This window comes from Panthera uncia (assembly GCF_023721935.1).
Source record: "Panthera uncia isolate 11264 chromosome C1 unlocalized genomic scaffold, Puncia_PCG_1.0 HiC_scaffold_4, whole genome shotgun sequence".
In the NCBI taxonomy this organism is placed as follows: Eukaryota; Metazoa; Chordata; class Mammalia; order Carnivora; family Felidae; genus Panthera; species Panthera uncia.
Window position 1 is genome coordinate 62926644 of NW_026057585.1, and position 26819 is coordinate 62953462.

Sequence of the window (26819 nt, forward strand, 5' to 3'; positions counted from 1 at the left end):
ATACAATACAATACAATACAATACAATACAATACAATACAATACAATTAAATTAAATTAAAAAACAAAGAAACTAACTAAAGAGATATGGCAAAGTCCAATACACAAAATAAAATTCATACTAAATATATTCAAATAGAGGTGCCTGGGTGGCTTAGTTGGTTAAGTATCTGACTCTTGACTTTGGCTCAGGTCATGATCTCACAATTCATGGGATCAAGCCCTGCATCCAGCTCTGCACTGACAGTGTGGAGCCTGCTTGGGATTCTCTCTCTCCCTCTCTACCTCTCCCCCACTTATACGCATGAATTCTCTCTCTCTCTCTCTCTCTGTCTCTCAGAAATAAATAGGATCACCTGGGTGGTTCAGGAAGTTAAGCCTCTGACTCTTGATTTCAGCTCAGGTCAATGTCCCACAGTTTGTGAGTTTGAGCCCCACATCAGGCTCTGTACTGACAGTGTGGAGCCTACTTGGTATTCACTCTCTCCCTCTCTCTCTGCCCCTCCCCATGTGCTCTCTCTGTCTCTCAAAATAAATAAATAAACTTTTTTTAAAAACTATCTTTAAGAAATAAAAATATACATTTAAAACCAAAAAATAAAAACATAAAATAAAAATATTCAAATAATCCAAAAGAAAGCAGGAGAGGGAGAACAGAACAAAAAACAGAGAGCACAACAGGTAAGAGATAAAAATGGTCAAGTTAATGATCTTAATCTAAGTCACACTGTCCAACAGAAATATAATGCAAATCACATATGTACTTTAAAATTTTCTAACATATAATTGTTTAATATACATTTTATTTAACCCAATATATCCAAACTATTTCATTTTAACATGTAAGCAGTAAAAAAATTAATACTGTACATTCTATTTTTCATATTAAGTTTTCAAAATCCAATGTGTACTTCACACAACACATCTCAATTTGGAACAGCCACATTTCAAGGATTCAATAATTACATATAGTTAATGGTTACTGTATTAGAGCAGATTTAAATACTCCAGTAAAAAGGTAGAAATTGACAAAAGCTAAAAAATGATACACTACTACCTACAAGAGATATACCTTATACAGATAAACAACATAAATAGATTAAAAGCTAATGAATAGAAAATATATATCATGCAAACAGTACGCATAAAAAGGCTGGAGCAACTATGTTAGTCAGACAAAAAGAGACTTCTAAACAAAGACTATAACTAGACATAAAGCAAGATATTCATAATGAAAAAAACAGAAGATATACAACTATAAATGTGCTTGTGCTTGCAAAATAAAGCAAAAATTGATAGAACTAGAAGGGAGAGAGACCATTCCACAATTTATGTAGGAGATCTTAACACCCCTCTCAGCAAATGATAACAGCAAAACAAATAAATCATTAGAGACATAGATCTGAAAAATCCTATCAATCATCTCAATTTAATTGATATGTTTAGAACATTACATCTGATAACTGCAGAATCTGCATAATTTCCAAGTGCAATGATAGATAAATTCACCAATATATACCACATGTTGAGCCATAAAATAAAAATCATAAATTTGAAAGGATCAAAATCAAAGTGTATTCTCTTACTATAGCACAATTAATTAGAAAGCAATTAACAGTAATATATCCAGGAAAATTCTAAATACCTGGATATTAAATTTTTTTAATGTTTATTTATTTATTTTGAGGGAGGGAGGGGCAGAGAGAGAGGGAGAGAGAATCCCAAGCAGGTTCCATGGTGTCAGCACAGAGCCCAATGTGGGGCTCAATCTCACGAAATGCGAGATCATGACCTGAGCCGAAATCAAGAGTTGGACACTTAACCAACTGAGCCACCCAGGTGTCCCTCTCCTATTTTTCTTTTAATGTCTATAGGATCTATAGTGATAACTTCTTTTTTATTCCTTGTATTGGAGATTGGTGTTCTTCTTTTTTCTTGATCTATCTAGGTAGAGGTTTGTCAGTTTTGTTGAGCTTTATGAAGATTCAGCTTTGGCTTTGTTAATTTCCTTTATTGTCTGTTTTTTCCATTCCATTGATTTTGGCTCTTCAATTTTAACTTTCTTTAACTTTGGGTTTACTTTGGCTTTCTTTAAGTTTCTTACAAGAGAAACTTAGGTCATTTATTTTAGATCTTTCTCCTTTTCAAATGTAAGTATTTAAAGTTGCACATTTTCCTCTAAGCAGTATTTTAGCTACCTTCTACAAAATTTGATATATTTCATAATTATTCAGTTCAAAATTTTTTTAAATGTTTAAAATGATTAAGCATCTGACTCTTGAGTTCAGCTTAGGTCATGATCTCACAGTTTGTGGGATAGAGCCCCAAGTCAGGCTCTGTGCTGACAGCATGGAGCTGCTTGGGATTCTCTCATTCTCTCTCTCTCTCTCTCTCTCTCTCTCTCTCTCTCTGCCCCTCCCCACTCATGGTTGCTTTCTCTCACACTTTCTCTCTCTAAATAAATAAACAAAAAAAAAGAATAATATGAGAATACTTCACACAAGTTCAGACAATAAATTTGACAACTTAAATGAAATGGGTAAATTTCTTTAAAAATACAACTTACAAAAATTGATAGACACTGGAAGACACAGAAAATCTGAAGAGCCCCATATCTATTAAATTTTTTTATCAACAACTTTCCCAAAAAGAAAACTTAAAACTACTTGATTACACTGGTAAATTCTTTAGGTTACACAAACTTTGTCAGAAAATATAGAATGGTTACAGAAAATATAGAATGGTCAATTTGTTTTATGAGGCCAACGTAACTCTAATGCCAAAACCAAGAAGAGAAGAAAACTAGATTTTCTCTGTCTGACTTATTTTACTTAGCATAATACCCTCTACATCTATCCACGTTGTCACAAATGGCAAGATCTCATTCTTTTTTATGGCCAAGTAATATTCCATTGTAAATATATATGTATATATAGATACATATATATATGTATATATATGTGTGTGTGTATGTATATGTATATATATGTATACATGTATACATATGTACGTATATGTGTGTGTGTGTGTGTGTGTATATATATATATATGTGTGTGTATATATACACACACACACACATATACACACACACACACACACACCCCATCTTTATCCAGTCATCTACTGATGGACACTTGGGTTGCTCCCATATTGTGGCTGTGGTAAATAATGCTGCAATAAACATAGGGGTGCATATATCTTTTCAAATTAGTGTTTTTGCTTTCTTTGGGTAAATACCTAGTAGTGGGTTACTGGATTGCATGATGTTTCTATTTTTTATTTATTTATTTATTTTTGAGAGAGAGAGAGAGAGGGCACAAGTGAACAAGAGGCAGAGAGAGAGAGAGCGCGAGAGAGAATCCCAGGAGGGGCAGAGAGAGGGAGAAAGGGAAGAAAGAGAGAGAGAGAGAGAAGCGGGGCTCACTCAAAGCAGGGCTCCTGTTCACCCAAAGCATGGCTAGTGCTCACCCAATGCAGGGCTCAAGCTCACCCAATGTGGGACTCAAACTCATAAACTGTGAGATCATGACCTGAGCTGAAGTCAGATGCTTAACAACTGAAGCACCCAGGTGCATTTTTTTAAATTTTCCGAGGAACTTCCATACTGTTCTCCACAGTGATTATAACAATTTATATTCCCATCAACTGCGCATAAGTGTTCTCTTTTCTCTACATCCTTGCCAACACTTATTTCTTGTCTTTTTGATATTCGGTATTGTGACTGATGTGAAGTGGTATCTCATTGCGGCTTTGATATGCATTTCTCTGATGACGAGTGATGTTCACAATCTTTTTCATGTGTCTGTTGGCCATCTGTATGTCTTCTCTGGAAAAATGCCTATTCAGGTCCTCTACCCACTTTTTAATCAGATTATTTGGGTTTTTTCATGTTGACTTGTATAAATTCTTTATATATGTTGGACATTAACTCATTATCAGATACATCATTTGCAAATATCTTCTCCCATTCAGGAAGTTGCCTTTTTGTTTTGTTGATAGCTTCCTTTGCTATGTAAAAGCTTTTTATTTTGGTGTAGTCCCAAAAGTTTATTGTGGCTTTTGTTTCCCTTGCCTGAGGAGACATATCCATTAAAATGTTGCTAAGGTTTGGGCGCCTGGGTGGCTCAGTCGGTTAAGCGTCCAACTTCAACTCAGGACATGATCGTGGTCCATGAGTTTGAGCCCCGCGTCAGGCTCTGGGCTGATGGCTCAGAGCCTGGAGCCTGCTTCAGATTCTATGTCTCCCTCTCTCTCTGCCCCTCCCCTGTTCATGCTCTGTCTCAAAAATAAATAAACGTTAAAAAAAAAAATTTATAAAAAAAAATAAAATGTTGCTAAGGTTAATGTGTCCAAGAGATTACCACCTATGTTTTCTTTTAAAAGTTTTATGGTTTCAGGTCTGAACTTTAGGTCTTTAATCCATTTTGAGTTTATTTTTGTGTATGGTGTAAGAAAGTGGTCTAATGTAGCTGTCCAGTTTTCCTAGCACTATTTACTGAAGAGACTGTCTTTTCCCATTGTATATTCTTGCCTCCTTAGTTGTAGATTAATTGACCATACAAGAAGTGGGTTTATTTCTGGGCTCTCCTCTTCCAGTGATCTATGTGCCTATTTTTATGCCAGTGTCATGCCGTTTTGATTACTACAGTTTTGTAGTATATCTTGAAATCAGAGATTGGGATACCTCCAGCTATTATTCTTCTTTCTCAAGATTGCTTTGGCTATTTGAGGCCCTTTATAGTTCTATACAAATTTTAGAATGATCTGTTCTAGGTACACCTTGGTGGCTCAGTTGGTTGAGCGTCTGACTTCAGCTCAGGTCATGATCTCGAGGTTCGTGAGTTCAGGCCCCACATTGGGCTTGACACTGTCAGCAAGAAGCCTGCTTTGGACCCTCTGTCCCTCTTTCTCTGTCCCTTCCCACCTTGTGCTCTCTCTCTCTCTCAAAAATAAAAATAAACATTAAAAAAAATGAAGTATCTGTTCTAGTTCTATGAAAGATACTATTGGTATCTTAATAGGGATTACACTGAATCTATAGATTCCTCTGGGAATATTCTTATGGATATTTTCACAATATTCATTCTTCCAATCCATAAGCATGGTATATCTCTTTATTTGTTTGTGTCATCTTCAGTTTCTTTCCTCTATGTCTTATAATTTTCAGAGTATAAAACACTTTCACCTCCTTGGTTAAATTTATTCCTAGGTGCTTTATTCTTTTTGGTATAATTGTAAATGGAATTGTTTCCCTAATTTCTCTTTCTGCTACTTCATTATTAGTGTATAGAAATGCAAGAGATCTCTGTATGCTCATTTTGTATCATGCAACTTTCTTGAGTTTACTTATTAGTTCTAATAGTTTTTTTAGTGGAGTCTTTAGAGTCTTCTATATATAGCATCATGTCATTTGCAAATAGTGACAGTTTTACTTCTTCCTTACCAATCTGGATGCCGTTTATTTCTTTTTCTTATCTGAATGCTGCAGGACATCACATACTCTTTTGAGTGGCTAAAACATTTAAAACTGACCATATCAATATTGGTGAGGATGTGAAGCAACTCAAACTCTCATACACTGCTTATGGTAATGAAAAATAATACAACCTTTTTATAAAAGAAAAGAAAAAAAATCCTCCAGATCTCACCAACTAGTTTTCACATTTTCCTTTCTGCAAGTCTTTATTCAAACACAATATGGGGGCACGTGGGTGGCTTAGTCAGTTAAGCATCCAACTCTTGATCTCGGCTCAAGTCAGAATCTCAGAGTTCGTGGGATCAAGCCCTGCACTGGTCTCCACATTAGCATAGAGCCTGCTTGCGATTCTCTCTCTCCCTCCCTCTCTGCCCCTTCCCAGCTCTCATGCATGGGCACGCTCTCGCTCAAAATAAATAAATAAACTTAAAAAAAAAAATCAAGGGGCACCTGGGTGGGTCAGTCAGTTGAGGTGCCCAACTCTTGATTTCGGCTGAGGTTATGATCCCAGGGTAATGGGCTCCAGCCCCATGTCCAGCTCTACACTGACCGTGTTGCCTGCTTAAGATACTCTCTCTCTCTCCCTCTACCCCTCTCCCCCAGCTCATGCTCCCTCTCTGGGAAAAAAAAAATACAATATGAAATATTTGGAAGTACGTATGTAATGTTTATCCTTTTTTTTTTTTTTTTTTTTTTTTTTTTACTTAACAGTTCATTCTAAGTTCCTCTGATACACATAATACAAATTATTTGTATAACCTATTACCTCAGTGGTGGTAATATCCAAGACTACATGCTCTAAAAAGTCCAGTATTGGGATAGCTTACATTTACTTTGCACAGTATGGCAGAGTCAACATGAAAGGAAAGGCAATTAGTGAATTCCTTTTTTTAATGGCAAAACTGAAATGTCCTCAGTGACTTTACTAAGTTAATCTGCATCTCACCAAAGATATTACCTTCTGGACAGAGTCCCAGTGCTTCATAAGTAAGGAGTTCATTGACAGAAAAGCAATCATGAAGTTCTATGACATCAATATCACTTGGTCTCAGGCCAGATTTCTCATAGCACTTTCTAGCAGCTTCTTTGCTCATATCAAAGCCAACCTAAAACCAAAACCACATATAAGTAAGTTAAGGGCATCAAAACTGGGACTTTCATATAAGATTTCTGAGAGATTAACATGTATAACCTTTACAGTTGAAAATTGACTATACAAATTAAAATCTCAGTTGAGATTAATAATCAAATCTTAGAATGATTCTCTATTACATAGAAAGTCTAAATAAAAGAATATTCAGGATGGAGAATGTACATATTAAATTGTATAGTATAAAAAACAGAATTTTAGGGGCATCTGGGTGGCTCAGTCGGTTAAGCATCCAACTCTTGATCTTGGCTCAGGACATGATCTCATGATTTGTGAGTTCGAGCCCCACATCAGGGCTCCTCACCAAGAGCATGGAGCCTGTTTGGGATTCTGTCTCTCCCTCTCTGCCCCTCCCCTGCTCTCTCTCACTCTCTCTCTCAAAATAAATAAATAAACTTAAAAAAATATAAGAAAAAAAACAGAATTTAAAAAAATGTTTATTTATGTTTGAGAGAAAGAGAAACAGAGTGCAAGCAGGGGAGGGGCAGAGAGAAAGGGAGACACAGAATCCAAAGCAGGCTCCAGGCTCTAAGCTGTCAGCACAGAGCCCGACGCAGGACTCAAACTCATGAACTGTGAGATCATGACCTGAGCCAAAGTTGGATGCTGTGCCACCCAGGTGCCCGAAAAAAAAAAACAAACAGAATTTTAAATAAATATATAAAAAGGACTTAAAATTCCTTAGGCCATATCTTGCACAGTTATAAAAACTCAGTCAAACCACAATGTGTTGTTGTGGTAAATAGTTTGAAGAGATTGAGCAATAGATCATTATGATTCAGATACACTAAAAATATAAGGAATTTCTATGTGAAAACAAACAATCTTCTTCTAAAAAATCATATAGGATAACATTTTTCCAAACCCATGCTCTTAACACCCCTTTGGTCTCAGACAATAACAAGCAAACTCTCCAAGTCATAAAATTGTGGTGTAAATGTATTACACAGAAAACCTGAGAAGTTCCACCTCAACCACATCCCAGCTTTGTGATCTTGGGCAAGTTATTGAGACATTTTCAAATTCAAAGCATTGCTGTAAAATCATTTTGTAAACTCTAATTACCTTATCATTGTTATACATTTGTGTATACGTGCACGGGTACATTTTTAAATATGTATGTGTATATCTTCAAATATTCAACTAACTCTAGGTCTGAATTGTCATTTTTTAACTTCTTCCACATTTACTCAATCTTTAATCAAGATTTTTAAAGTGCTAAGGTCAAGAAAGTTCCCTGAAAATATCCTTGTCTTCCCCTTAACTCTGTAAGAAAGGAGTTCTGGGCATATCCAGTCAACTCAAAAAAAAAAAAAACAAAAAAAACAAAAAAAAAAACAACCCCACCAAAATAGTATATCTAGTTAATTAAAAGTGCATTTATGGCTCTATCACAAGAAGCATATGTTCTCATCAGTTATTTTCCCTTAACAGATTCTTAAGGATGGATTATAATATTAAATATTCTGGACTGATTTTTTTCAAGTAAATAACTTCCAGAGCTAATGACAACATGAGGTCACCTTGAAATTTTAAAACAGAAAGCCCTCGATTGATAAATAAAATAGAATCTCAGACATACCATTTTAATAATACTTTTTTCTTCAAATGAGCTTGGAAAATCAGTTACCATCTCTTGTGCCACAATTTCCACAGCTTTGGATTCTAGGCCATATTTCTGGACAAATGTTTCACTAGCCAAAACTGCCGCTGCAGCACCATCTGAAGTGGGACTAAGAGGAGGTAAAAATAATCATTTACACCCAGTGCACCTCTACCTTAGGATTTCAGACCAACAGTTCTTTCTATGTGGAAAGAAAAGCTGATTATGCTTGCTGGTCATTGCACTGTCTTCTTTGTGAAATCTACAGTTAAAAATTATACATGCTTCCCACCTGAGAACTGAATCTCTATCAAGAATTTAAACACTATCAGCCACTGCTTGGTCTGTAAGGGTCTCTCCCAAAACATTCTTAATGCAAAGAATCCTGAATTTACCTTTGCAGATGCATAAGGCATCTTCTGGTGACTTCTGAGGAGTCAACAAGGTTTTTCCTATTATAGTACAATAAAAATCTACCATGGGCCTAACTAGCTCTAACATTGTTATCTCCAAATAATCAGTCTTGGAATCCTTTTGAAACTTGGAAAGGAGAGAATAGGAAATACCAGAAAGTCCAAACCAGAAGGTGGGGTTTAGTTAAGAGATCTCCTCAAAATAGATTTTTTCCTTATAGCAAAGCTGTGAAGGAAAGTGGCAAACACAAGAAGACTTCTCTGAGTTCAGCTGGACTTTATAAATGGGCAGACCTTCATATTGCAACAGATAAAAGCTGACCCCATTTGTTCAATTGCATCCTACCAGGGTCTTCCAGGTGATAAGCAGGAGCTATACAGTACCAATTCAACCTTCTGGGAAACAGATATTGTCAAGCAATTTTCAAGATGCAACTATTATTATTATTAGAGCTATTTTTTTCTTGTTTTCATTTTTCCTATTTTATGTTTACTCTTAGCTACTATAACTGAGTAACATTTCCTAAGATAGAAGCATACAGTAGAGAAAACAAAATGCTCAAGGGAGAAACTCTGGACTCTACTGGCCTCCTAAGCCACATTTAAATGAATAAAATACAATTTTTAAAAAGTAGGTAGAGCTCAAGAATGAAGGAAATGAAGTACATAATTTTCCAAGAGAAAAGACAGTCTGTCTCCAGATAGGAATAGGAAGTAAAGGGGCCCCTGGGTGGCTCAGTCAGTTAAGCATCTGACTCTTGATTTCAGCTCAAGTCATGATCTCATGATCGTGGGACTGAGCCCCACTTCAAGCCCCACTTCAGGCTCTATGCTGAGCTCAGGCTCAGTGCTGAACGTGGAACCTGCTTAAGATTCTCTCTTTCTCTCTCCCTCTGCTCCTACATGTGCACGTTCTCACTCTCTCTCTCTCTCTCTCGCTCTCAAAAAAAAAAAAAAAGGAATAGGAAGTAAGGGCACGCCAGAGTGAGGACTCCATTAGTAGGAGCTCTATGCAAGCAGATACAGTTACAGATATACCCAGATGGAGCAGTTACTTCTATTAAATATTAAAATGTGGTTTTCTTACCAACATTGTAAGACAGTCAAATAATCAAAAATTTCTCGAGATTTCATCACTTCGTCTAAACTGTATTCCTTTTGGAACTGGGAATTCCTAAATACAAAATAAGTAGTTACAGAATACGAAGTAGCAGTTTTAATTTTTGTTGAAAATGTTCTGATCCAGAAGTCAAAGAATAATATGTAAATATTATTTTTACAAACAAAAGATAGGCTTTTATGAAGAGTTTCAACCTTTTTTTTTCAATAAATATTAACTTTTTATTATGGTTATTATGAGTAATATAATAAGCGCTACACTAAAACTGCTAATACTATAGGCATCTTCATTTAATATATTTTGACTGTTCTATTAATATAAGATTTTCTTTTATTTTTTAATTTTTATTTATTTTTAACTTAAATCCAAGTTAGTTAACATATAGTGTAATAATACATTCAGGAATAGAATTTAATGATTCATCATTTACATGTAACACCCAGTGCTCATCCCAACAAGTGTCCTCCTTAATGCCCCTCACCCCTTTAGCCCTTCCCCCGACCCAACCCCCTGCCAGCAACCCTCAGTTTGTTCTCTGTATTTAAGAGTCTCTTATGGCTTGTCTCCCTTCTCTGTTTTTATAACATTTTTGCTTCCCTTCCCTTATGTTCATCTGTTTTGTATCTTAAATTCCACACATGAGTGAAATCATAGGATATTTGTCTTTCTCTGACTGACTTATTTCGCTTAGCATAATACACTCTAGTTCCATCCACATTGTTACAAATGGCAAGATTTCATTCTTTTTGATCGCCAGATCCATTGTATATATATACCACATCTTTATCCATTCATCCATTGATGGACATTTGGGCTCTTTCCATACTTTGGCTATTGTTGATAGTGCTGCTATACACATTGGGGTGCATGTGCCCCTTTGGACCAGCACTCGTCTTTCCTTTGGATAAATACTTAGTGCAATTGCTGGGTCATAGGGTAGTTCTATTTTTAATTTTTTGAGGAACCTTCATACTGTGTTCCAGAGTGGCCGCACCAGTTTGCTTTCCCACCAGCAGTGCAAAAGAGATCCTCTTTCTCTGCATCTTCGTCAACATCTGTTGTTGCCTGAGTTGTTAATTTTTGTCATTCTGACAGGTGTGAGGTGGTATCTCATTGTGGTTTTGATTTGTATTTCCCTGATGATGAGTGATGTTGAGCATGTTTGCATGTGTCTCTTAGCCATCTGGACGTCTTCTTTGGAAAAGTGTCTATTCATGTCTTTTGCCCATTCCTTTTCTGGATTATTTGTTTTTTCAGTGTGGAGTTTGATAAGTTCTTTATAGATTTTGGATACTAACCCTTTATCTGATATGTCATTTGCAAATATCTTTTCCCATTCTGTTGGTTGCCTTTGAGTTTTGTTGATTGTTTCCTTCGCTGTGCAGAAGCTTTTTATCCTGATGAGGTCCCAATAGTTCATTTTTGCTTTTATTTCTCTTGCCTCTGGAGACATGTCAAGTAAGAAGTTGCTGTGGCTGAGGTCAAAGAGGTTGTTACCTATTTTCCCCTCTAAGATTTTGATGACTTCCTGTCTTATGTTTAGGTCTTTCATCCATTTTGTGTTTATTTTTGTGTATGGTATAAGAAAGTGGTCCAGGTTCATTCTGCATGTCACTGTCCACTTTTCCCAACACCATTTGGTGAAGATACTGTCTTTTTTCCATTGGGTATTCTTTCCTGCTTTGTCAAAGATAGTTGGCCATAAGTTTGTGGGTCCATTTCTGGGTTCTCTATTCTGTTCCACTGATCTATGTGTCTGTTCTTGTGCCAGTACCATACTGTGTTGATGACTACAGCTTTGTAATACAGCTTGAAGTTTCAACCTTTAATAAGTAAGTTGTTTGAACTGAATTTTTTAAAAATCTGAACTCCAAAATACAATATGTTGTAAAATAAAAATGTGTTTAATCTTCATCCTGGCTTCCTAGCATGGAGCTTCTAAAACCTGTGCAATTTCCTGAGTGACAGGAGTGTCTTTGTTATGCTAATATGGTGACTTATAGTGGGCTCCCTGTTAACTGTATGGGGGGAGGGTGCTGGTCACCAGAAACACCAACTGTGTGAATATAGGGGTTAGGACTTTTGAGCCAGTTTGACCCCTAAGGAGAAGGGAGGGGCAGGAGATTGAGTTCAATCTTGTGTCAATGATTTAATCAAGTACATCTGCATAAAGCCCCAGTAAACACTCTGGACACTGAAGCTTGCTGAAGCTTCCTGGTGGTGAGTACCTTCATATACCAGGAGGGTAATGTGTCCTGACTCCATGGGGAGAAGGTACAGAAGCTCTGCTTTAGGAACCCTCTCAGACTTTGCCTTATGTGCCTCTTTATTTGGCTGTTCCTGAGCTGTATACTTTATAATAATACTGTAATCATAAGTATAGCACTTTCCTGAATTCTGTGAGGAACTCTAATGAATTATCAAACCTGAGAGGTCATGGAAACCCCTGTATTTATAGTCAGTTGGTCAGAAGTACAGGTGGCCTGGAGACCCTACTTGTGGCTGGTATCTTAAGTGAGGGCAGTCTTGCAGAGGACTAAGTTCTTAATTCCTGGGGTCTGCATCAACTCGGGTGGTTAGTGCCAGAATTGAATTGCAGTATACCCAGTTGGTGCCAGATCAGTTGGGGGTTAAAATGTAATACCACCACCACCACCACCACCACCTAGAGAATTATTAAATACTAGTTCCTTAAGAGCAAAACAAAATTACTTGCAATTCAGCCTTTTGTGGGGATGATATTATACAATTACTTTTAATGAAGGCTAATGGAGTTCTTAAGTAAATGTAGAAAACCTGTAATAAATTATCTGCATACTTCAAAGCACATTTCCTTTCTGTGAAAAAGAAACTTAACCACTGCAAAGAAGAAACTATTTTTATCCCCTTTGGCTCCTCTAACAATAAAATGAGATGATTTCAGAAACTGCTCTGGCAAAAATAGCAGAAGCAGTAGACACCACAAAGGAAAGTCTATAAGCAAACTTCAACTGGTATGGAAATGAACAGCAATTCAAATGTTTAGAAATAAAGCCCATGTAACTTAGATCTGCATACTAGTATCTGTACCTTTTCTTCTAAAGTTAACTTTGATCATCACCAACTTCCATAAAACACCTAATTTGTGCCAGATCCTGTGGTAGGCATGTGGGACATGGGCATAGTCCTTACCCTCAAGGAACTCAGTATGAATCTCTGGCAAATAAATACAATATGATAAATACCACGACAGAAATGTTATACAGAGTGCCACGAAAGCACACAGGATGAGCATCAGACCCAGATACCAGAGGGAGCTTTCCCTCTGGGGTTAGCAAATAAGAGGAAGGAGGAGACAGAGAATTACTGGCAAAAGAATCAGGATACACAAAGCCTCTTGAGTTAAAGTAGCTCACTGAAGCTAGGGCATGAAGTTTGGGAGGAAATGTAGTCACAAGGTGACAAAGATGGAGCAAGAGAAATAAACAAAGATCAGCTCATGAAAGGCCAGTATATGGTATTTACATTTTACACTAAAAACATTGAGGAACTACTAAAGGATATTAAGCTGGAGTGTAACAATCAGACTTGTATTTAAACAAGAAGGCTATGGTACACAAAAGGGATGGTAAAGGGCATTATCAAAAGCAACTAAACTAAGAGATGAGAGCAATAATTAAGGCAAGAAATGCTAAGGGCCTAGAGTAGGGAATTGGAAGTTAAAGACAGAAAGAAGGGATGAGTTCAAGAGACAGTAAGGACGCAGCATTCTGTTCATCCTCAACTCATCTGCAATTCATATGGGACACTGAGGAAGAAAGCAGAGTTAAGAATGACTTCTAGTTTTCTATTATTAGGTATATATTGATGTCATTCATGAAGAATACTAAAGTAAAAATAGGGTTGAGAAAAAATGATCAATTCTGTATGGCCATGTTGACTCTGAGGCACTTATGAAGCATCTAAGTAGAGACAACTAGGAGTAAGTTATAGACACAGGTCTGAGGGCTCAAGTGGCATGAACTATCCCTAATTCGACACTACTTATCACAGATTCTCACTGCCTTTAAGTATTCTTATAATTTGTGAGGAAACACTTGAGAAGAGTTTTATAATTCAACCTTCTTAGAAATATGTAAGTGGGTATCTATAACAACTAGTGAGCAAACACAGGATTCTCTTTCTTTCCTAGCCAAGGAAAACCTAGTGCAAGAAGTTGGCATCTGAAATTTCTGAGCAAAACCTAGAAGGCTATTCTTGGCTGTTTCAAAGAGTTTTACATGATGAAACTGACATCCAGAAATAACATTTGCCTATTCAACATAATTGAGAACTTACAATATGAAATGGAAGGCCACTGGGGACAAGGAACTTATCTATCTTGTTCACTGCTGTATCACTAGCAGCTAAAGGTGTGTTGCACACAGTAGGCCGCTGAATACATATTTGTTGAGTGAATGAATTCCCTTTAGAAGAATGCCATAATGAGTGGATAATTGATGCCTGGTTAGGCAGGGTGTTAAGTAAGAGAAAGACTTTGATTCTCTAGAGAAAGTTAAGAGCTACTCCTTGAAGCCTCAAAGCCAAGAAACTGCAGTGTTGTCAATTCCTCAATGTATTGGTATAGTTCCTTACTACTTAGGAAATAAAAAGGATATTTGCATGGTTCTCCAAGTTCTAAGGACAAAGAATTTGCTCTAGATCATCTTCATGGGCTTAAGACTACTTATTCAAACTCTACTATACAGGTGCTTGCTTCGGCAGCACATATACCAACTCTACTATTCAGTAACAGCAAAGTTTTATTGAACATATACTATGTTCCAGTACCCTGCTAGATGCTGACGATACAAGATAAGACAGAATCTCTGCTCAAGGACCATCATGATCAAAGAAAGACTTATAAATAACTAAGTGGGATAGGGTGATGTGTTATAATAGAGGTATACAGACAGTGCAATGAAACTCATGAGAAAAAAAAAAAAATTATGCCCAGGAAGCTTTAAGAAGGTGTTTAGAAAAGGAATGACATTTGGGTTGGGGCTTGATGGGTAAATAGATATTCACCAAACAAAAGAAAGACAAAAGGATATTCCAGGGAGAGTTAACAGCCTAAGTAAAAACACAGAAGTGAGTACTGTATACTACACTTGGGAAAAAACAAGTGATCTGGTGAAGCTAGAGACTGTAAATAACCAGAAAGTAGTAGGAAATAAGACTGGCAAGGTAGAGTGGGCCAAATTATAACAAGCTTATTATCTCATATGAAGGAGTTTCTATTATATCATATAAGCAATGAAAATTCACTAAAACTTTATCAGCAATCATTCATATTCTTTCTTAAGCTTAAATAAATGACATTCTAAATATAAACAAACCCAAAGCTAAAATTGTAGTTAAAAGTTTACCTGGGTACAGGCCTTTTATAAGAAAAATAATAAAACATTCTAGTTAATATCTTTGAGGTCTTCCCCTTACTTTTTAAGTATAAAGTTGTATATTACATAGCAGGATAACTCAGATTTTTACAATTTCATATTTCTGAAATACTTACGGGTTATTAACTGAATGTTTATGATTTTTCCATCCAATTTTTGCAAAATGTTCAACCTTTGTTCCTGTAGAGAAAACAAGTAAGTGCTTTCATATTGCTTATTAAATGTTGCAATGGTACACAGTGTCCTGCCAAATATTTCTGCATTTTCCCTTGCACAGATTGTCAATATTGATCATGTCAACAACTGATCCCTCACATAAATATTTAATTAAACTTGTGTATATTTAATGAATTGAATCCACTAATAAGCACATGAATATGAATATGAAAAGCACTGAATATGAAAATAGTTCAAACTGGTTAATTCTATCTAGTATAAATAAGAGTCCAGTTTCAAAAACCAGAATATACAGCCTGGGATTCACAGTGGATATAGGGCAGGAAAGCACTGCCAGCAATTTTTTAAGGAGTTTGCCAAAGTATCCCAATGCCCCTGGGCTAAGTGAATTTTACAACCCACACCCTCCAGGACCTGATCCTTCTCCTTCCTTATGAATAGGCAGAAGAGTCTTTAGAAAAGTTATAACCTAGGGGTACCTGGGTGGCTCAGTTGGTTAAGCATATGACTCTTGGTTTTGATCTCATAGTTTGTGAGCTTGAGCCCCACATCAGGCTCTGTGCTGACAGTTCGGAGCCTGCTTGGGATTCTCTGTCTCCCTCTCTCTGTTCCTTCCCCGCTCATGCTCTCTCTCACTCAAAAATAAATAAATAAATATGTTTTAAAGTTTAAAAAAAAAGAAAAGTTATAGCCTAACAAGAAATATGTATGTTTTTAAATTCTTTAACAGAAAGTTTAAAGATTAGTGTCAGAAAAACGAAAGCAAGTATTAAGGAAGTTAAATACGCAAAAAATTTTTACTACTTTAAAAAAGACAAAGCAGCATAAGATAGGTTTTGAATCCTGCTTGAGAGCCAGAAAGGCCAAGGAAGGAAAAGGAACACTGACAGCAGCTGATAATGTTATGTTAATAGATGATGGCACAGGAAAATGAAGAGCCCCCATTTCTGTTTCATCTCTATCATCTCTGTCAGGAGGATGATCTTCAGAGCAGAAATGACATACATATAATTGAGCAAATCTTGTCTCAATTCTAATAAAAAAGGAAGAAGGCAGAATCCACACTAGTGATCTCATACAAAGAAGAGTGATAATCAGGTGGCAGCCAATATGGGTTCAGTAGGAACAAGCCATAGAAGATTAATACCTGTTTTCATTGGTTTGACTGGTAGATCAAATGAAACATAGTATCTGATTATCAGCAAGACAATTAAATTTTTTAGGACATCTTTTGGGACAAGGTAAGGAAATACTATACTGTGGGTTTTGGTTTTTGTTTGGGGGGAGCACAATGATGTTACTTTAAAAAATGAGGATTCTGTCAAATACGTTTAGATAATACTGGGTTAAACAAAGTGAAACAGGTTTCTTTATGGCAAGACATTCAGGGGCGCCTGGGTGGCACAGTCGGTTAAGCGTCCGACTTCAGCCAGATCACGATCTCACGGTCCGTGAGTTCGAGCCCCACGTCAGGCTCTGGGCTGATGGCTCGGAGCCTGGAGCCTGTTTCCGATTCTGTGTCTCCCTCTCTCTCTGCCCCTCCCCCGTTCATGCTCTGTCTCTCTCTGTCCCAAAAATAAATAAAAAATGTTGAACAGGTTTCTTTATGGCAAGACATTCAGAGCCTTTACTATTATTATATGTGTATCATGACTGTCCAAAAGGGGGTTAAAGAATCTGAAGTATCTCCCAACTTATCTGACCCATGAAATAGAGAATCTTATCAGGTTACTGTCCCACAAAACACATATTGGGAAACCACCAACATTGGCTAATATAGGTTAACCTGCAGAAAAGTCTCTAGTGCTAACCTCTAACCTCAGCCATGCTCTGGCTAATATGTCTACCAAAAATTGGATTAGAAAATTAAAGGCATGTTCACCAAACCTGAATGTGGGAAGGACTGCTATAATATTGAATCCAAATAGATTCAACAAAGCTTATTAATGGGATGGATCAGAATATATTCAAATTAAATGACCAATTCTATTCCTGGATCCCCAAAACAATCTGGGAAAAGGAGCAGCAACTATGAGAAATGCTCTGAGGTTCTGTTTGACTACAAGTTCAATATGATTTAATAGTGTGACGCAACTACCATAAATGCTTACATGTGATCCCAGTATCCGCAATTAGACTTGTGATGATGAATTATGAAACAAGTCAAATGAGAACAGTTACACAGTTAAGTGAGAAACAGTTAAAAGGAAGTTAAGCACAAGGTCTGGCAGGTTTCAGATATTTGAAGAGCTATAGAAAGAGGTTCACCTCCTGTGAGCCTCAGAAGACAGAAACAAGACCATGGATGGAAACTATAGGGAGAGAGATTTGAGTTCAACATGGCAAAGACCACTGTAACAACTGGAATCACCCAAAAAATGGAAGGAGTGACCATTGGTGGGACTAGAGTCATGAAAATGTTCGGTGGGACTGGAGTGATGAAAATGTTCTGAAACTAGAAAGTGGTAATAGTTGCAAAACTCTGAATATATTAAAAATCACTGAATTGTATACTTTAAAAGGGTGAATTTTATGGTATGTGAATTATATCTCAATAAAGCTGTCATTAAAAAAAGAAAATGAATTAAATTCCCAACTTAAAAACTAGAAAAACAACAACCAAAGTAAACCAAAAGAAAGCACAAAGAAGATAAAAGCAGAAATTAATTGCAGAAAATATAAAAAGAGTAGACATAATCAATCAAGATCCTGTTATTTTGAAAAATTTAACAAATTAAGGGCACCTGGGTGGCTCAGTAAGTTGAACGTCTGACTCTTGATTTCAGCACAGGTCATGATTCCAGGGTTGCAGGATGGACCCCTATATTGGGCGCCATGAGCATAGAGCCTGCTAAGAATCTCTCTCTCTCTCCCTATGCCCCTCTCCCCTGCTCATATGCAGGCTCTCTCAATCTCTCTCTCTCTCTCTCAAATTAAAAAAAAAATTAACAAAATAGACAACTACCTAATTTAATTTTAAAAAGGAGAAAGCAACGGGGTGCCTGGATGGCTCAGTTAGTTAAGCATCTGACTTCAGCTCAGGTCATGATCTCGTGGTTTGTGAGCTCGAGCCCCACATTGGGCTCTGTGCTGGTAGCTCAGAGCCCGGAGCCTGCTTCGGATTCTGTGTCTCTCTCTTTCTCTCTGCCCCTCCCCTGCTCACACTCTGTCTCTCAAAAATAAATAAACATTTAAAAAAAAAAAGGGCAAAGCATGAATATACAAACATAAAAAATAACAAGAGGGAAATATCATTGAAATAGAAAAAATTGTAAAATTGCAAAAGACTACTTTTCAGACTTCAATACAAAGATTTGGAAATCTAAATGAAATGAATAATTTCCTAGAGATACATAAACTACCCAAAATAATCTCAGTGAAGATAGAATATTTAAACATAAGGAAACCAAGCAACTACCAAAAAGGAAAAAAAAACAAAAAACAAAACAAAAAAAAAAAACAGGCCAAGATGAGTTCACAGGGAATTCTATCAAACCTACAAAGATTAGGTAATCTCCATGCTCCATAAAGTGTATCAAAGCATTAAAAGTAAGGAGAGGCTTCCTATTTCTTTTTATAAAGCAAGTATGAAATTAACATAAAATCACTTACAAATGTTGATTTGAAAGTACTATATAAAATAAAATAGTGACAGAATCTAACCCCACATTAAAAAAAAGTCAATACCTCACAACCAACTGGCATTCATTTGAGATACGCAAAGTTGGTTCAATACCAGGAATCCAGTAATAAAATATTCTAATAATAGACCTAAGTGCAATTAACAGAGGCTAGAAAAAGCCTTTAACAAAATTCAATACCCATTCCTGAAAGAAAAAAAAAAAAACCTCAAGAAAACAACTGATGGATGCTTTATGAACACAACAAAATTATATATTATATATTATACTATATATATATAATTATAAAAAATTTTATATTACATATCTTTTATATATATATAAAAGATCCTGAGGCCATCAGCCAGCATCTTACTTAATGGGATAATAACATCTGCCGTAATGGATTGTTGTGAGAATTGAATAAGATAATATAAGTATGGAAAGTCATTCATTCATTCATTCATTTACTCATTCAACAAGTATTTATTGAGTCCTTTCTGCACACAGACGCTGCTGAGTAAGCATCATTAAAGTCTCCCCTCGCACTGCCATCATGTCTAAGTCAGAGTCTCCCAAAGAGCCTGAACAGCTGCGGAAGCTTTTCATCGGAGGTCTGAGCTTTGAAATAACCAATGAGAGTCTGAGGAGCCATTCTGAGCAATGTGGAACGCTTACAGACTGTGTGGTAATGAGAGATCCAAACACCAAGTGCTCCAGAGGCTTTGGGTTTGTCACCTATGCCACTGTGGAAAAGGTGGATGCAGCCATGAATGCAAGGCCACACAAAGTGAATGGAAGAGTTGTAGAACCAAAGAGGGCTGTGTCGAGAGACAATTCTCAAAGACCTGGTGCCCACTTAACTGTGAAAAAGATTTTTGTCAATGGCATTAAAGAAAATACTGAAGAACATCATCTAAGAGACTGAATAGTATGGGAAAATTGTAGGGATTGAAATCACGACTGACCGAGGCAGTGGCAAAAAGAGAGGCTTTTCTTTTGTAACATTTGACTGTCATGACTCTGTAGACAAGACTGTCATTCAGGGGCGCTTGGGTGGCTCAGTCGGTTAGGCGTCTGACTTTGGCTCAGGTCATGATATCGCGGTCCGTGAGTTCCAGCCCCGTGTCAGGCTCTGTGCTGACAGCGCAGAGCCTGGAGCCTGTTTCAGATTCTGTGTCTCCTTCTCTCTGTGACCCTCCCCCGTTCATGCTCTGTCTCTCTCTGTCTAAAAAATAAATAAACGTTAAAAATTAAAAAAAAAAAAAAAAAGAGAGACTGTCATTCAAAAATACCATACTGTGAAAGGGCACAACTGTAAAGTAAGGAAAGCTTTATCTAAGCAAGAGATGGCTAGTGCTTCCTCCAGCCAAAGAGGTCGAAGTGGTTCTGGAAACTTCAGTGGTGGTCATAGAGGTGGTTTTGATGGGAATGACAAATTTGGCTGCGGAGGAAACTTCAGTGGGTGAGGTGGCTTCGGTGGCAGTCAAGGTGGTGGTAGATATGGTGTCAGTGGGTATGGCTATAATAGATTTGGTAACGATGGAAGCAACTCTGGAGGTGGTGGAAGCTATAATGATTTTGGCAATTACAACAAGCAATCTTCAAATTTTGGACCCATGAAAGGAGGAAATTTTGGAGCCAGAAGCTCTGGCCCATATGGTGGTGGAGGCCACTTTGCCAAACCACAAAACCAAGGTGGCTATGGCGGTTCCAGCAGCAGCAGTAGCTATGGCAGTGGCAGAAGGTTTTAATTACTGCAAGGAAACAAAGCTTAGCAGGAGAGGAGAGCCAGAGAAGTGACAGGGAACCTACAGGTTACAATAGATTTGTGACCTCAGCCACGCATAGTGGTGGCAGGACTTAGCTGCTACAAAGAAGACATGTTTTAGACAATACTCATGTGTATGGTCAAAAAACTCGAGGACTGTATTTGTGACCTGTACAACAGATTATTTTAGTTTCTGTTCTGTGGAAAGTGTAAAGCATTCCAACAAAGGGTTTTTTTAATCATGACACTGAATAAACATGTCCTTTAAAAGAAAAAACACACAAATATTTATTATTTACATATGGTAGGGACTGTAGAAGAGAAAGGGGAAAAAAACAACAATATTCTTCTATCTAGATTACATGCCAAGCACTGTGCTAGGCTGGATATATTGAAAGTAAACAAAACAGACATGGATCCTGCTTTCATGGAGTTTACAAAATAATGAGGAAGACAAAAATTAAACAAGTAAAACTACACACACACAAACACACACACACGTTTATATATATATGAATATAAATAGTGCTAGATGCTATGAAGGAAAGCAATTGGGGGCTATCTATGAATGAGAATAATAGGAGGGACCTGCTTCAATTTGAATGGCCAAGGACAGTCTTTCTTTGGAGAATAATTAATTATAGAATACCTGCTTTGTGCCAGGCACTGTTCTAGGTAACAAGAAATGAACAGGGAATAAAACAAAAGTGATGGCCTTATGGAACTTAGATGCTAGTTGGAGGAGACAATCAGTAAGAAAAAATATATATGCCAGGTTTTATAAGTGTTATATAAAATAATTCAAGAGGAGACACAGAGGATAGGGAGTTCCAGGAAAGAGGGTGATCAAAGAAGCAGATGACAACTTTTAAGCAAAGACCTGATGGAAATAAAGGAGCTAGCACCAATGATATCTTAGGGTAAAGCATTCCAGAAGTGGAAACAGCAAGGCCCTGCCTCAAGCAGGAATGTGTTCACTGTTTTCAAAAACAGAAAGGATAATGTGGCTGGAGTAGAGTGGTGAAAGAAAAAATGGTAACAGATGAGGTCAGAACACTAATGAGGGTGGGGGATCAGATCGTGCAGAAGTTTGTAGGCCACAATAAGACGTCTAAGCTTCAATCTGAGTATGATGAGAACACATGGAGAGTTTGAGCAGAGGAGTGAACTCATTTGGCTTATATTTTAAACACACTGCACTGAAGCAGGGTTTAGACTGTTAAGTGCTGATATAGCTGATATAGGATACAGCTGTTAAGTGCCATGTTGTCACTCGCCCTGCTCAAAATAAAGTTGTTTCTTAACTATACCTGTTTGCTATACTCCTGTGACAGCAAGGGACACTTGGTCTCATACACGTCAATAAAATTAAATACTGATTTGAATGGCGATTCTTGAATTAAAAAACAAAAAACAAACAAACCACAAAAACAACAACAACAACAAAACAACACTGCTCTGGCTATAATGTAAAGAACTGACTGCAGAGATACACAAGAAGAGGCAAAAAACCAAAACCAAAACAGGACTCCTATAATCCAGATGAGAAATTAGGGTGACCTGCACTACAGTAGAAGTGGTAGAAAGGGTGAGAGATGTTTACTGAGAAATGAGTGAAAAGGTTTGCCAATATACTCATACTGTCAAGTTCAAGCAGACTCAAGAACAGCCCCATGGTTTTTGGCCAAATGTCCTAGAAAGATGGAGTTAGCATGTATTGAAAGGGGAAATCTTCAGGAGGAACAGAGGAAAAGGGGGGAGTTCAGAGAAAGAATTAGGACTTCAGTTTTAGACCTATTAAAGTTGAAATGCCTATTATAGACATCCAAGTGGAGATACCTTTGGAAAGTGTTGGAGATATGAGACAGGATTTTTTTAAGACCTAATGGATGAGGACAGCCAATCTTGAAAGAATGGAGTAAATAGCACTGTAGCCAAAGGGAATATGAGACTCTGAGGCAGAAAACAGTTTGGTTTACTGAAGACAATGAAAGAAGGCCAGGACAATGGGAATGAAAACAACAAGAAATTATTTTTTAAAATACAGAGTCTCATTGTTTTACAATAACAAATAATGAATACATATTTTAGTACCTAAATGCTACAGACTGTGTCCCTGACAAAAATCATATTTGAAGCCCTAAACCCCAATGTGATAGTATTTGGAAACAGGACTACTGGGAGGTAATTAGGGTAGTGAGGTCATGAGAGTGAGGTCCCCATGACAGATTAGTGCCCTTACAATACTCTTAAGGGGTGCCTGGGTGGCTCAGTTGGTTGAGCGTCCAACTTCGGCTCAGGTCACGATCTCATGGTTTGTGAGTTTGAGCCCCGCGTCAGGCTCTGTGCTGACAGCTCAGAGCCTGAAGCCTGCTTCGGATTCTGTCTCTTTCTCTCTCTGCCCATCCTCACTTGTGCTCTGTCTCTCTGTCTCTCAAAAATAAATAAATGTAAAAAAGAAAAAGAAAAAAGAAAAACAATACTCAAGAAGAAGAGAAAGATGTTTCCTTCTCTCTCTGTCTCATTCTCTCTCTCTCTCTCATTCTCATTCTCATTCTCTCTCTTTGCACCTGCACAAAAGAAGAGGTCAGGTGAGTACACATGGAAGGGCAGCCACCTACAAACCAAGAGGCCTCAGAATAAAATCTATCTTGTACCTTGATCTCGGACTTCCCAGCCTCCAGAACTGTGAGAAATTAATTTTTGTTGTTTGAGCCACCCAATCTACGGTATTTTGTTACGGCACCCAAGCAGACTAATATACTGGAACTGAGGTTACACTAAACAAAAATGTAAAATACATGAATGGCTTTGAAACAAGGAAGTGGGTTTTAAGGAAACTGCTAGTGAAAGCCTAAATAAAGTGCCTTAAAGAAACTATTAGTAGAAGCCTCCAGATCCTGTGAGGATGCTGTTGGTGAGGGTTTACAAAATGATAAAAACCTTACTGAGGAACAGAGGAAAGGAGATCCTTGCTGCAATGCTTGCTGACACTATAGTAACACTATTATCTGCAGTTATGTGAAAATCAGATAATAACCAAAATATTGAAGGTGCCACATGATTTCTTCTTGCTATTTATAGTAAAAATCTATACTGCTATACTGAAGAAAGGGCTGTTAAAAAGAATTCAGGACCTGATGACATTGAAAGTTCAAGCCTCTCAAAGAGGGAAAAGATGCTAAAATTAAGTAACAGTCTTTGAGCAAAGATCAAATCCAGGGCACTGCTTATAAAAAATGGTACAAGGATGAAGCCCAAGCTATGACAAATCTTTTGCTATGATCTCAGAAATATCAAAAGTGACGCCTCAGAATATAGTTCAAACAGACAAAAAGCCCTCTAAAGAAAAAAAGGTTGTGCCTCACAAATCCTCTCAAAGAATCAAGAAGCTTAAGAATGTTGTCCCTCAGCTGTTTCAGAAGGGACCCAAGGTAGAAGAAAACTTATCTTTATCTTTTTTTAAATGTTTATTTATTTTGAGAGAGAGAGTATGTGTGTGTGCAGACAGGGGAGGGGGAGAGGGAGAGGGAGAGGGAGAGGGAGAGAGAGAATCTCAAGCAGGATCACAGAGTCTGAAGGACTTGATTCCACAACCCTAGGATCAAGACCTGAGCCAAAATCAAGAGTCAGACATTCAACCAACTGAATTTTAAGTTTATTTATTTATTTTTGAGATTGGGGGGAGAGAATGAGCAGGGGAGGGACAGAGAGAGGAAAGAGAGAGAATCCCAAGCAGGCTGCACACTCAACACAGAGCCCAACTTGGGGTCTGATTTCACAACTGTGAGATTAGGACCTGAGCCAAAATCAAGTTGCTTAAGCAACTGAGCCACCCATGCACCACCTGTATATTTATGTTTTGTGTACTTCTCTGTATTGAGTTATAATACCCATCAATGACAAATTTTTGATTTTTAAAAAATGCTGGGTTCAACCCGCTAAGCTGATCCCATCATTTCCTAGCAGGTCACAACCCACAGTTTGAAAAACTCTGGTCTAGGGTTAAGAGCTGTGGTAATAAAAGGAACTGGAAGGAGTCTGGAGTCTTTGTTTTAGAGTCTGCAGGTAGAAATGATAGGACATAATGGGACTGGAGGGACTGGAATAAGAAGAATAAGAAGGGAGAAGTGTCAAAGATGACTCATGTTTCTGCCTTGAACATCTGAATAAATGGAAGTGCCACTTACTGAGATGAGGAAAACTAGAGGAGGAACAAGTTTAAAATTATGGGAGAAGAGAAGAGTTTGCATTTGAACATGTTAAATTGAGATGTCTATTAAATATACAAGCAGATATCCAAGATGCCACCTGGTTATGTAAGTATAGAAGCCATCACTGACTGCCCTAAGTTTGCCTTCCTCATCCCACCCTTGTTTTTTTTCTTCACAAGACTAATAATTACCTGAAATTATCTTCATTTTTTTCATGTGTTAATATCTCTCCCGTACTAGAAATTTAAGCAAAGACTTCATATTTCATCTGTTTATTTATAGCTTATGAATGAATACACTAATATACTTAATTCTTTTTCCCTCTTAAATGTCCTTTGAGGTCTGACTTTGCAGTTTCCTACAACAAAAGAAGTGGAATGTATTTCCCTATCCCTTGATTCCAAGTTTGCAATATAACTTGCTTTGGTCAACAGCTGAAGTCTCACAAGGCTTTACGTGCTGATTACTCTCTTGTCCTCCTGCTGTCACCATGAAAAGGACATGCCAGGGCTGGCTCTCTGGTCCCAGGAGGAAGAAAGATATATGACCCAGTCAAACAAGAGTAGAACAGAGCCTCCAGTCATCCTACAATCATATGATTAACCCAAACAAGAAAAGCTGAGTTCAGCTTAGATGAACTGATTCCTAGTCAATCTACTAACTTGTAAAAAATAATTATTGTTTAAAATCACTGAGTTTTGGCATGGTTTATTACAAAGCAATAGCAAACTGATATACCGATGTATCCAATGCCTAGAGCAGTGCCTAGAATATAATGACAGCCCAAATAATATTTTAAATGAATTATTTAATTGAAAAAGAAATAGATAAGGAATAGCCAAAGAGGTAAGGAAAACCAGGAGAATGGGGTGTCACAAAAGCCTAGAGAAGAGTATGTTTCAAGAAGGAAGTAGTCAAAAGGGATTAATGGTGTTAAGGTCTTTAAATTAGGATTAAAAAATATTTACTAGATATGACAACATGGTGCTCAATAGTAGCCTTGCGAAAGGAGGGAAGCCAGAATGGAACAGACTGAGTTTTAAAATGCAGGAAACAGCATTAAGAAAGAAAATTCTCAGGGTGCCTGGGTGGCTCACTAGGTTGAGCGTCTGCCTTCGGCTCAGGTCATGATCTTGGAGTTTGTGAGTTCGAGCCCCATGTTGGGCTCTGTGCTGACAGCTCAGAGCCTGGAGCCTGCTTTGGATTCTGTGTCTCTCTTTCTCTCTACCCCTCCCCTGCTCATGCTCTGTCTGTGTCTCAGAAATGAGTCAACATTAAAAAAAAATTTTTAATAAAAATAAATAAATAAACAAACAAACAAACAAACAAACAAAATTCTCATGGCCAAAAACTGGCAATGTTCTTCCCACCATTCTTCCTTGAAAATTTTTTTCCTTTCTAATTATTTGATTTTGGCTATCAAACAACCTGGGATATTTTTCCTGCAAAGAATAAGAAAGCTGAACTTCATGTAGGATTACTTACTTTCTTATCTCATAGTACATAGCAAGGCACCGGTTCAGGGTCATACAATTAAAAAAAAAAAAAAATCCTAGGGGCGCCTGGGTGGCTCAGTCGGTTAAGTGTCCGACTTCAGCTCAGGTCACGATCTCACAGTCTGTGAGTTCGAGCCCCGCGTAGGGCTCTGGGCTGATGGCTCAGAGCCTGGAGCCTGCTTCAGATTCTGTGTCTCCCTCTCTCTCTGCCCCTCCCCCATTCATGCTCTGTCTCTCTCTGTCTCAAAAATAAAAAATAAAACGTTAAAAAATTTAAAAAAAAAATCCTATCTGTACTATCCCATGCTTTAACTAACTGGTTAAGGCAAGCCAATCACTGATTATCAGTCAAAAAATTAGGA

At 37.4% G+C, this 26819-nt stretch overlaps 1 protein-coding gene and 1 pseudogene across 2 annotated transcripts in view; one reads left to right on the forward strand and one right to left on the reverse strand.

Annotated features, from left to right (window-relative positions):
* SCP2 (sterol carrier protein 2) overlaps positions 1 to 26819 on the reverse strand; it is a 124877-nt gene that overhangs the window by 69979 nt on the left and 28079 nt on the right. For both annotated transcript variants that reach the window (XM_049617168.1, XM_049617169.1), the window contains exons 7-10: positions 15296 to 15359; positions 9730 to 9816; positions 8209 to 8359; positions 6435 to 6582 (exon numbers count right to left, since the gene is read on the reverse strand). In XM_049617168.1, coding sequence (XP_049473125.1) covers positions 6435 to 6582; positions 8209 to 8359; positions 9730 to 9816; positions 15296 to 15359 — 450 coding nt within the window. The remainder of the gene's footprint in view (positions 1 to 6434; positions 6583 to 8208; positions 8360 to 9729; positions 9817 to 15295; positions 15360 to 26819) is intronic.
* On the forward strand, positions 19513 to 20978 carry LOC125912607 (heterogeneous nuclear ribonucleoprotein A1-like; annotated as a pseudogene).